A 12,388-nucleotide genomic window follows, 5' to 3' on the forward strand; every position below is an offset into this window, starting at 1 on the left:
AATGCTAGCGTCTGAGTTCGAGATTTACATCCCCGAACAAAACTACTCGAGCGCCCCGCGTTCATTCAGTTGACCTTGTCGGCGGTCAGGTGAGAGTGCGATCGGCATCTGAAATGTTTTCTTCCAAGCGTATTTAATTGGTTTAATTGTCACGTACTGTCGCCTCGCCCTCGCTGTTGACTCCCAGAACCTTAGCGGCGCTTATTTCGTCCCGACGCCCCTTTTTTTCGGTCGTTCCTGTTTACCTAGCGGGCGTGGCACGGTGTGAAACTGACTGTCGGCGTTTCCCTTTCGCGGCTGCGATTGCGTTGTCATTGGTACGCTTGTGCGCAGCGTGTTGAGGGTAGTGAAATCGTGGCAGAAATTCCACGCATCGGTAGCATCTTTGTAATAGTTGCGGGGCCGTTGTTCGCGACTAGCCGGGCCGAGCTCGTGCACGTCAGCCCCCTCGGTGCAACAAATGATGGCCGGTGGCGAGCGCGTGGCGCTTGCTACCGGCGATCGCTCGCGCTTCGAAGACCAGCGGCGTTCCTGCTTATGGGCCAGGAGGTTTCCACTGTCGCCGAGCACGGCCGGTTAGAACTCGCTTGTGCTGGGTTTTAGCCCGTAGTTCCGAGCGGTACTTCCGCCTCGGGCTTTCGTGTAGGCTAGGTCAGTCAGCGCAGGCTAGGTGTCCAGCCGCACGTAAGCGCCTTTAGCGTAGCTCGCGCTGAGCGGGGGACGTCAATTCCGCCGCAACGTTGCGTTATCGAGCCTTACGGGCCCCTCGTTTTTTATCCTGTACGGTGTTGAGCTAGCGGAATTCTTTAAAGTTGGCGCTCTTTGCTCTTTCGTAGCCCGTTCCGTTGTGATTTACCGTTTCGTAGGCCGGCCGCGAAAACTCGAGGCTTAGGAGTGGATCGAACCGTGCTGTCTTCCGTGACTTGCTTGGGACTCAGCTGTGAGGTTGACCGTGGTTTAGGATCCTACTACAGGCGCAGTGTAACGGTCGTCGGTGTTCTATTGTGTAGCATCGTCGCGATTGCGGCTGTCTGAAAGGGCATCCGCTGCCCGCCAGTGCATTGTTTGAAAGGCTATTCTCTCTGCCTGTACTGCGCGCACGCTCACATTTCTTTTTTTTCATTTCCAGCTTATTCGTCAGCCAGTTTACTAACTCGGAGAACGGCAGCAGCGACATGGCGAAAGTTGGCATCAACGGGTACGTGTTCTCCACTTCCGCGTTTGTTGCATTTCCTCCGCGATCTCCCCGTTCCCTTTTCTCTGTCGCGACCTTTTAAGCCCATTTCGCCGCACAAAGGGCGGTTCTTGCGGGCGTCCGTGCCTCCCTGCACGCGCTGGTACCGGCGTCTCATTGACGTGACCTCTACTCTAGCTGTCATGGCTGCTCTAGTGCTCCACTCACAATGCGTGCGGCGTCTGCCACTTGGGCGAGCGCGCCGCCGGCCCCCTCGCGATTTCCCTTACTAGTTTGCATGCGCTTAGCTGATAACAGCTTTGGGGAGAGCGCGGTGTGTATTGTGCGCGATCCCCCGCCCGCCGCGTTTTTTTTTTTTTCCTTGTCTGCTGACGCAACTTGACGCGCCTGCAGTCCGGCTTTGTTCCCGCCGCTCCGCCTCCTCCGGTCCCGTCTGGATCGATGAGTGCTTACGTCATCGCTGGCGTCTAGCGTAAACGCATGCGGCTCATCCGTTTTATTTTCTTTTGTCGTTTTTTTTCTTCGCACTATTGCTAAGGAATCGGACCTTTATTTTGACGTTCAAGTGCGCGAGTTGTACATGTTAATTAAAAACCGCCATGAGGTTGCAGGGCTGCTTGATATCCTTCATGTCATCCATCAGTGGATGCCGCGGTAATCATAAAAAATAGTTTGATTTCAGTTTTTTTTTTATGTAGGCAAGCCGCAGAAGGCACCCATGGTCTGTTCGATGTCAGCGCATGTTGAACCCCAGGTGGTCTAAATTAATATGAAGCCCTCTGCTACTGTTTCCCTCATAGCCCGTGTGTCACTTCGATACGTTAAACCTCGCCATTTACAATTTTTCTTGTTTAGCACATTCATTGCCCGTTGGTTTCAAATAGTTAAATAGCCCCAGAAAAAAATCGAATGCAAAATGTGTGCATTATTGCAAAGGAGACGGGGCTGTTGCAATATGGGATACAAGTTTCATTTGGCGTAGTGTTTGGCTGGTAACCCATTGAGTGAAGGGGTGTTTGCTGTAAAATCTGAAGGCTCTCTGCACAAAATTAATGCATGCCAGCACATGCCTAAGTTTTTATAATTGGCACCAATTGTCTTACCTGTCTTTCCCCAGGTTTGGCCGCATTGGCCGTCTTGTGCTGCGTGCCGCCCTGAGCAAGGGCGTTGAGGTCGTGGCCATCAATGATCCATTCATTGATGTCAAGTACATGGTGAGTTCTGCCCCTAGATTCAATGCTTTTTCTTTTTTTTCACGAGTTTCACATTAACGGTTGTAGCTAGCAGTGCCGCTACATTCAGCTCTTGTCAGGTGCTGCTAATTTTTCATGTGGCAGATGCTTTCAAACTGTTTTTCTACATTTTAGTAGCTTCGTAAGGGCGTAGCTTTTACGGTCAGGAAGCATAAAGGAAAAGGGCTTTTGGCAGTTAGATTTTTGCATCTCTCACTCGACACCATAGTCAACAACCTTGTATTCTGGATGAGTGCAGAGTCTGCCAGTGGGGGAAGGAGATGCTCTTCAGCTGTCCAGCTCGAGCTCATGCTTGCATTCTTCTGCATGCAGGTGTACATGTTCAAGTATGACTCGACCCATGGCCGCTACAATGGTGACGTCCACGAGGAGGGAGGCATGCTCGTGGTCAATGGCCACAAGATCCACGTCTTCCAGGAGTGAGTGCCACGATCACTGTTGCCTTTCGTAGTATGCGTCTGTAGTACATGCTGTTATCACAGATAGATAGGTGGGTACTTGGAAATGCAGATGAGCTGTGAAATACATGAGATGCTTTGGTGGTGAATTTATACTTTACGCACTGTGGCCACTGCATGGTATTGTGCAGATACAGGCAACAGCAGTAGCAAACGATCAAGCTCTGTTGAAACCTTATTCCAGCTCTGCTTTTACCCATTTCAAATGTGTCATTGTGAGAGGATTTTCTCCCAGGTGATACGCTAGAAAAGGAATTCCAGGAATCCAGCCCTGCAAAGCACAGCCTTCAAGTACAAACCTAGTCTGAATGCATTGTGCATATTCACATTTTAATTCTGTCTGAGCATCATGAGAGAATGAACCCCAGGTTGTCGCTATTCAATATTAAGCTGCCGCTGTGTTTCCACGGTTGTGGTGCCCGGCTACCGACCCTAAAGTTGAGAGTTCGATCCAGCCACAGCGATTGGATTCCAATGGAGGTGAAATGTTAAGACCCGTGTACTGTGAGATGTCGGCACATGTTGAACCCCAGGCAGTTGAGATTACCCAGAGCCCTCCACTACGGCGTCCCTCATAGCTAGAGTCACCTTGGGACGTTGGACCCCATAAAGCAACCATTAAATTTTTCTTGGTTGAGTGCACATTGGAGTCCGTGTGCTGCAGGGCCACGAATTTTGCCCATGCCATTCTTGGTTTGGTATGGGATCCAATTTGGGGAGCAGCACTTTTGACAAGACCAAGCTGTCCACTCCCCTCTTAGAAGTTGGCCATGCTCCAAGAGCTGTGCGTGTCTGGCTGCTCCTGCTGGGCTGGCACTGTTCCACCGCTGCCTGCACTGTTTTTGTTCACACCTGGCACAGCAGCCGCGCTTCCGCTTCCAAGGCCGTTTGATGGCTTGAACCTTCCTGGCCCCCCCGGTGTTAAGTTTAGACCTAGCAGGCAGTCAATGGAGGGTTTTTCCTTTTGTTGCATTTGTTTCATTTCTTCTCTGTGCTCTTATTGCGATACTTCTGCTGGCACTTACAGGACGTACAGCCTGGCTTTTGTTTTGGTAGCCTGCTTTCTTGCTGTCTGTTAAGCTATCTGAATTGCAAAAAGGATGTGTTGCCAGGATCTCTCGTAGATGGGTTCAGTGCCCCCACACAGCCACTTAGTGTTGCAAAACTCCCCATTCCGTCTGGCTCTCGGTGTATGTCAGCCATCAATTTCCGTGCGTCAGAGCAGCAGTGTCATTTCAGGCTTTATTTTTTTTATGAACTCCACTCTTTCTTGCTGAAGTGTTTCTTTGAGTTGAAAGGACTTGCATTGTTTTATTAATAATCAACTTTTCATGGCAGCTGACTTGACTAGTAGTCATCTTCAAATGGTGAAGTTGGGGAGGGACGTATTGAGACTACCTGCTTGTAGCAAGGTCTACCTAAAAGCAAGCCAAACCAGTGCGACCTGTGTGTTATCAGTAATAAGACCGATCACCTCATAGTTCCTATGTGTGTTAACCAAAGATGCTGCATGTTCAGCGAGCAATGCCAGACTTCCCGTGTGGCATTTGTGTTTGTGCTGGCTTGTCAAGCGATGCGCTAATTAGGGCAACTCCTTGTGCACAGGATGAAGCCTGCCAGCATCCCATGGGGCAAGGTCGGTGCAGAGTTTGTGGTAGAGTCCACTGGTGTCTTCACTACCATTGAAAAGGCCCAGCAGCACATTGATGGAGGTGCCAAGAAGGTGAGTCCAGGAGGCTCATAATAAGTGATGCAAATTCTTCCTGCAGCTTCAGCTTGTCTATATTAGAGCTTTGAGTGCACCTTGTAGGAAAGCACTGTTGTTGCAATTTTATGTGCACAATGAACAAAGGATGCATGCCAAGCTAAATAGTGATTTTAACGTTTGTGTGTGATTCTATGTGAATTGGCTAATGAACTGGGAAGTGAACTTGTCAGTCCTGATACTGGTTTGTGCCTGCACATTGATGTTGATTGTGGAACAATGTAGACTGCACAACACTCGTGATTGATATTTGATGTTAAGAGGGCCGTTAAGTCATCCTGCCTTGAACAAAGGCAATTTGATGACCTTAAGCTGCAATAATGTGGTTACAGGCATGGGCGTAAATTTTATTCACAGCTTCACAGGCACAATTTCGAGAATGTTGAACACCTATTACCCTTGCATGTGGGAAAAAAATGTAGTTGTGCTTGTTATAGTGTCCAATATTTTTTTTCTGAAGATTGGTTTGTGGTTGGAAAATTCTCACAGGTGGTGATCTCTGCTCCATCTGCTGATGCTCCCATGTTTGTGATGGGTGTGAACCACACCGCGTACGACCCCAGCATGAAGATTGTGAGCAATGCCTCCTGCACCACCAACTGCCTGGCCCCTCTGGCCAAGGTTATCAACGACAACTTCGGCATTGTGGAGGGTCTCATGTCAACTGTCCATGCCACCACGGCCACTCAGAAGACGGTGGACGGCCCCAGCCACAAGGCAAGTACCTGTGGCTTTGGTCCACGTTTTCTCGAGCAAACTCTTATTTGACTAGAACTTACTCTGCGCATTCTTTATTTTTGCTTTTTTTACAATGTTTTAAATTGTTTGCAGTAGTGTGAAACAACTTTCGACATATCCTAGCTGAAATCAACAGATAGAAAATGGGCATGTAGTGCAGAGAACAGATGACCAGTGGTCCCACAGGGTAACTTGCCTGCCGGAGTGGCTTTGGCATTTGGCTGTTGAGCCCATAGTTGCAGGATCGAATCACAGCTGCACTGGGGCAACGTTTCGAAGGTGAAATGCAAAAGTTCCCGTGTGCTGTGCAGAGTTTAAGAACTCTGGAAGTAAAAATATTAATTTGGTGTCTTTCATGGCACACGTGTAGCTTTTTATAGCTCCACAACCATGCCACACCCCATAAAGCAACAGAGTGGATTCCAAGAGGAGGTCTAAGCATAGCAGTGGGAGGCAGACGGGTCCACTGGGCTGGCGAGATTAGGAAGCTTGCGCCAGGAGAAGGTGGTCAGAAGGTTAATTGGAGAATGTTGGTGGAGGCCTTTGCCATGTAGTGGACATATCATGGGAATGGCACAGTCCTTCTGCAGTGCTGTAGAGTTTGTTGCAGCGAGATAGGATTGACCGCGGGCACCTATACAACATTGTGCAGGCGTGGCGTGATGGCCGTGGAGCGGCCCAGAACATCATCCCCGCTTCGACGGGTGCTGCCAAGGCAGTGGGCAAGGTGATCCCCGAGCTGAATGGCAAGCTGACGGGCATGGCCTTCCGTGTGCCAACTCCTGATGTGTCCGTGGTGGACCTGACCTGCCGCCTGTCCAAGGAGGCCACCTACGATGAGATCAAGGCTTGCGTCAAGGCCGCAGCTCTCAGCGACCACTGGAAGGGCATCCTGGGATACACCGAGGACGAGGTGAGTGCACATGGTGGGGGTGAATTGTGCAGCTGGGGAGGCACCATGGAACCACCAGGGGTTATTGCCCCTTTCTAATTCTGTTCATTCTGGTGCTGCATCTCCTCATTGCTTTTTCTGCGAGGGTATCGAAACGGATGATGCATGTTCAACTTTTACACACCAGCTGTTCTCACATCTGTCCACACCTCAGTATAGCAAAGTGGTGATGTGATAAGTTGTCAGTGCTAATTAAAGCACAAAAGGTCAGCAAAGCTGTAATTAGTGACCTCATGTTAAAATGGCAAGAATAGGGCCTAGTAGGTTGTTCATGATGGTTCATTAAAACCAGTTGTAAGTTGCGCTCTGTGTTGTTGTCTCCTTGTTCTGTAAAAAGTTAAGCGCATTGAACCATCATGACCTCATGTTGCTAAGCTGTCCAGAATGTAGCGCTGTGTACGGATTTCAGTTCACGCCTGTGGAGACCTAGGTCTCCTTGATCAATCATTGTGACGCCCTCTGGTAGCCACTTTCAGAACTGTGTGTGGACCATTTGCAGGTGGTGTCGACCGACTTTGTTGGAGATGCGCACAGCAGCATCTTTGACGCCAAGGCTGGCATCTCCCTGAACAAGACCTTTGTCAAGCTGATTGCATGGTTAGTCGTCACGTGTTATATCTTCGGACCAAGGCATTAGGGCAGCTTAGGCCCCGCCTAACTAACCTTCATGGGGTCCACTAGTAGATTTCTGTAGGCAGGCATTTTGTGCAAGCACGACAGAGTAGCCATTGCCCTTTCCTTTGATTTATATTTTGAAAACTCTTGCAGCGTACGTGAGTAAACAGTAAGACAGATGAATGAGAAATTTGGCACCTTCATTGCACGGCACATGGTCACCTTTTGTTTTGCCTCTATTAAACCAGTGGCGCTTCTATAATGGCGCCCATTTGCTTCGCAATATCTGCACACTTTTAAAGAAAAAACCAGAGGTGCTTTAAATTAATCCAGAGACCTCCACTATGGCGTCCTTTATAGCCGGTGTGCCACTTCAAGATTTACACTTTATTTGCATTCACAAAGAAACCCCAATCCCTTGCAGCATTTCAAGAGTACGGCAGTCTTGGTAAAATCGGCACGCTACCATTAGTTGATATTTAATGTTACCTTCGGAACCAATGAGTGATCTCTTAACAAGGCAGTGGTTGCAACTGTCAAAGGGTACAATAGAGGCCAGGATTTTTCAGTGATGAAAGCAGTGAGTTGTGAAATCTGCCCAAGTTACTATCATTCTCTATCTCTCCTTTGTTTTTTGGAATTTCTTGCCTTTGAAACTGACTTTTCCGCTTTGCCTCGGTGTAGCTGTTGCACAGTAAGTCTCAGGCGCATACCTTGTAGCTGATGGCTGCTGCCTCTGTTCCAGGTACGACAACGAGTATGGCTACAGCAACCGTGTGGTTGATCTGATCAAGTACATGAAGTCAAGGGGCTAAAGCTCCATCACTGCCAGCAGAGGACAGCACGCCAGCAGTGCTACACCAGGGAGCATCAATCACTCCTGGCTGCTGTCCACTTGCTTCCCTTGCTGCCAGCAAGTGTTGTGGTTCTCTTGAGTTAGTAGCCAAGCCCGTGTGTCCATCTGCCGACAGGTTAACACCCATGTCTTTCTGTTCCTCTTCCTCCCACCACTACTGCCTGTAGTGTCTCCTTGTGCAGGTCTCTGAAATAAAGGCGTCCATGCCAGAAAACAGGTGCATCACCCATGTTGGTGTTTTTTGTTGCATGCAGCCTGACGCATGCAACATTGTCTTCGCTGCGGTAACAGCTGCTCAAATTATTTCCTAATACATTGCTCGGAAGGAATACAAGCATCCTGCTAGTCTTCAGTTTCGTTGCAGATCACTTCCAGCATTGTGCTATGGTGAAAGACTGTTGGGAGATTTCAGCCCACTTGGTAACAGCACCGGCAACATATAAGTATTCTAGAATTCTAGCTTAGTCATAAGCTTAAGTTCTTCTGCATACCAAGGCACATAAACCACAACATGCATTCTTCAAACCCACCACACTATGCCAGAAGCCCAAAAAAACCTAAAGCAAAGCTGTTTCTAGCAACCTCATGCCAGCGACTTGCGACAGCAGAGATACGTTCGTTTCCTTGTGTGCTTGCACACTACGGCTTTGAAAACACCCCTGTAAATTGTTGCCTCGATCTGCTTGTAAATGAGCAAACTATGCAAGCGAGGATTTATGCCGCGAGTGATGTGATACGCAGAGGCGAGATTGATCGCCCGCGGCCCTGGCTCTGCACCCGTTCGTAGCCCGCTACAAATCTCTGTTGCTGTCGCTTGTGAGGAATTGAGGAGAGTGCAGACATAAGTAGAAGATTCGCCCAGCCTCCATCACCGACAAGCAGATTGTTCTTTCTAACGCGACAGCAAAATCCGGTGTTGGCGTTGTGAGCGAAAAATCACTGGCGTGGTGCTCTGCATGGAAGGTGGCCCTCAGCGACACCATAGAGCATGGGTCACGTGACCACGCAGCAAGGCCAGGCTGCCCAGCGGGGCAGAGCAACATGGGCCGTTCTTTGAAGCCAAAAACGACGAACATTTCCAAGAATGTCTAACAAACTCGCCCAGCACCAAGTTTTACTGAAACACGGGCCGCACAAGGCCCACCGCTGGGAGCACCTGCCATCGCAGGGCAGTAGCGCTTAATTTGTTCCAGTAGGAGTATAAGAACTACCAGGGATCTATGAATGTAGAGAATGACCTTCTGCATGCATATCATCATCATCATCATCAGCCCTACTACACCCACTGCAGGGCAAAGGCCTCTCCCATGTCTCTCCAATTAACCCTATCCTTTGCCAGCTGCATCCACCCTTTGCCTGCAAACTTCTTAATCTCATCCGCCCATCTAACCTTCTGCCGCCCCCTGCTACGCTTACTTTCTCTTGGAACCCACTCCGTTACCCTTAAAGACCAGCGGTTATCTTGCCTTCGCATTACATGCCCTGCCCAAGCCCATTTCTTTCTCTTGATTTCGACTAGGATGTCATTAACCCGTTACACTATCGCGTCATACAGCTTAAGTTTGATTTATGGTTTATGGGGGTTTAACGTCCCAAAGCGACCCAGGCTTATGAGGGCGGCCGTAGTGAAGGGCTCCGGAAATTTCGACCACCTGGGGTTCTTTAACGTGCACTGACATCGCACAGTACACGGGCCTCTAGAATTTCGCCTTCATAGAAATTCCGCGGCCGGGATTGAACCCGCGTCTTTCGGGTCAGCAGCCGAGCGCCGTAACTATATATACTACAGTGAACTAGAATACTATCGGTATTCTAGTTCACTATAGTAACTACTGAGCCACCGCGGCGGGTATACAGCTTAAGTGACCCCTCCATGAAGGTGCATATGTCATCGGTCCGAACCCCTCTTCACATCTCAATGGATATATACTTCCATCGCACCTTAAGAGAAAATGTATCAGAAGCATGCAATTGAAGGTGCATATATGTTGTTGCCTGAAAGATGATGGCCCATACCCACGGTGGGGGATTGGCCAGGATTTGGTGCAGATCCAAACAGGGAAGGTCTAGCGGGTATACAGCTTAAGTGTCCCCTCCATGAAGGTGCATATGTCATCGGTCCGAACCCCTCTTCACATCTCAATGGATATATACTTCCATCGCACCTTAAGGGAAAATGTATCAGAAGCATGCAATTGAAGGTGCATATATGTTGTTGCCTGAAAGATGATGGCCCATACCCACGGTGGGGGATTGGCCAGGGTTTGGTGCAGATCCAAACAGGGAAGGTCTAATCCAAGGGAATCTCAAACGGCTTATCAATATAAGATGATTGTGAGTGAAAAGGAAATCCTTAATTTTGATTGAGCCTGAGGAAATCGGATTGGAAATCAAGAAAACAAAGTGGTGCGAGTAGAATTACTAAATTTTGAGAATTGATAAGAAAGCAAATAATTTTGAGAGAGAATTAAGAAAAGGTATCGAGAAGTTAGCACAAAATCTCCCGGTTGCAATGATATACTTGTGGAGTAGCTGACACACCTGCCAAATGGCATGCCCTTTGACGGTTGCACCGAATGAGAAGAGGACGGGAAGAGTAAACGGCAGACCTAATTGAGCGAGAGGATTTACCAAAAACTGAATTCTCTGCCGTGCAAACCGCCGGCAGTAGAGGATGTTATTTTCTTATTTTCGTTCCGACTCATGCATGACGTCACATACCTAGTGACGGGACCAACTTCCGGTGACACATTTTACGGACACTTCCGACGTCAACGTAGCCATATAATGCTTTCGCATTAATAAGGGCCCATTATATTGGAATGGGACGGCACTAGCAGACGACAGGACGTCGCTACACACAGCACGCGTACTCAGAGCCTTAATTTTTGCAGCTGTGTCGTCCCGTTGCGCTAGAGTTGCCTACTCTGCTCTCCGCGTTCCCGTGAAGTTATATGCATCAATGGGTGATAAATCTAAGAAAGAACAGGTGGAAGCTCCCACCATGGTAGCCGAGTTTGCAGTGACCATCTTTACCGAATTATGTTTCGACCGGAGCGAGGGCGAGGCTGTTCTGCTGCTTCATTAACGCCTCCAAAAGGTACGGTAGTTTTTTTCGGTGGAGTGTACAATTGAGTACTGTTTCGTACTGCACCAAATTATGTCTGAATGGGCTTTTATTCATGTGTGGTGCAGCTGACAGCTAACCGCGCTTGTCACGTACGTGCAGTCCTGCAGCATGCATATATTAATTCGTCTTTCTTGTCGGTTTCTCTCGCGCTGTGCAGCTGAAACGTGGAGCACGTCTGGAAAGTCCAATGACACCCTAAAGCGATAAGCATCGCCCGCCTGCAACTCGAACTGAAACTGCAGCAGCGCGGCTGTGGCTCTTCGAGTGTCAGGATTTCCGCGCCATCGTTCGCCTTTTCTTTTCTACGAAAAAATTCGGTTTTAAGGTTATCGTCATTTCACTATTGCTCATTTACGCTCGGAAGACAGGAACCAGATAAGTTTTATGCACGCATCCCTTGCCGCGGCAAGGTGCGACCTGAATGACCATTTTTTTCAGGTTTCTTTGAAATTACAGGGTTCTCACAGCAATGCTCACATTTCTTGAGTTCTGCTTGCTTATTCCTTTGATATAACAGACATTACATGAGAACAGCACAAAAAACAGGGAACGACCGGACTTTTGGGGCATGCCGTACAACTTCCGGTGGCTTCACTAGCGCGCGCTTCGGAAAGCGGGAATGCGGCATCGAGCCACCTGGTGCATTCATCCCTTTATTGGCAATTAAGTATAGGGTGGGGGTTGCTAAGGGCGCCGCATGGGATTTCGATTCACCAGATTCACAATGCATTACCACCATCCATGATTACTATAGCTGTGGTGCTGTCGTTCACATGAATCCGCCTGAGGGCAGCACAATCGTTCACTCGTACGAATGCCGTTTGCAAGTTTTTTCGCTATAAATTTAGAGCATTTAAGCTATTCGGCTAGTACATCTGTTCTTTCAGTTAAGAGAACAAATTTAAATAACTCCTCCAGGCAATCCTATTGATAATAGCGCTTTCAGTCAAGAATTGAAAAAGTAATTTTGCACAAAGCACACTACATAACTTACCTTTGTTAGACGGCTCACGATGGTGCGGACCTTTGGTCAGCCGGTTGGTAATTTGTACTTTGCTCAGGTCTCTCCTCATCTTCCACGTATTAATCTTTCGCCTTTTACTAAAGATTACCGTGGGGAGGGACACTCCAATGAGCCTATAGGCGAATTTTTGTACGGCCTTGCCCGTTTGGGCGAGGCCGAATATAATAACCAAAAATCAGAATTCAATATTATGTAGGTGACTGCTACACTACGCCTATGATTTGAACGTCATGTTATGTGTTCCTTGCACTCGACATTTTTTTTTATTATCAATGGCCACTTTGGAATTTCATTTGAGCCGTTTCTTTTAATTGCAATGATTTGCCCATCACAAACGAATCAATCACTAGAACCACAAATTAGTTTGATATAGGGAATTTGCTAGGTCACGTTGCCAAATCT

At 48.3% G+C, this 12,388-nt stretch overlaps 1 protein-coding gene and 1 non-coding gene across 3 annotated transcripts; both read left to right on the top strand.

Moving 5' to 3' along the window:
- Nucleotides 1–46: 46 nt before the first annotated feature.
- On the top strand, nt 47–8,057 carry LOC144121612 (glyceraldehyde-3-phosphate dehydrogenase 2-like). Of its 2 annotated transcripts, none has more exons than XM_077654918.1 (9): nt 47–89; nt 1,130–1,198; nt 2,313–2,409; nt 2,761–2,867; nt 4,512–4,629; nt 5,161–5,388; nt 6,062–6,322; nt 6,861–6,958; nt 7,722–8,057. In XM_077654918.1, the coding sequence occupies exons 2-9, from the start codon at nt 1,176–1,178 to the stop codon at nt 7,789–7,791; spliced, it is 1,002 nt and encodes a 333-aa protein (XP_077511044.1). In that variant the 5' UTR covers nt 47–89; nt 1,130–1,175; the 3' UTR covers nt 7,792–8,057. The 2 variants fall into 2 exon arrangements, with proteins under 2 accessions (XP_077511044.1, XP_077511043.1); XM_077654917.1 differs by lacking the exon at nt 47–89 and adding an exon at nt 523–575.
- Nucleotides 8,058–12,015: 3,958 nt separating this feature from the next.
- LOC144122263 (U5 spliceosomal RNA) lies at nt 12,016–12,141 on the top strand. The gene has a single exon (XR_013312870.1). It is a non-coding gene; the product is annotated as a U5 spliceosomal RNA (small nuclear RNA).
- Nucleotides 12,142–12,388: the final 247 nt, after the last annotated feature.

This window comes from Amblyomma americanum, chromosome 2, assembly GCF_052857255.1.
Source record: "Amblyomma americanum isolate KBUSLIRL-KWMA chromosome 2, ASM5285725v1, whole genome shotgun sequence".
Classification (NCBI taxonomy): domain Eukaryota; kingdom Metazoa; phylum Arthropoda; class Arachnida; order Ixodida; family Ixodidae; genus Amblyomma; species Amblyomma americanum.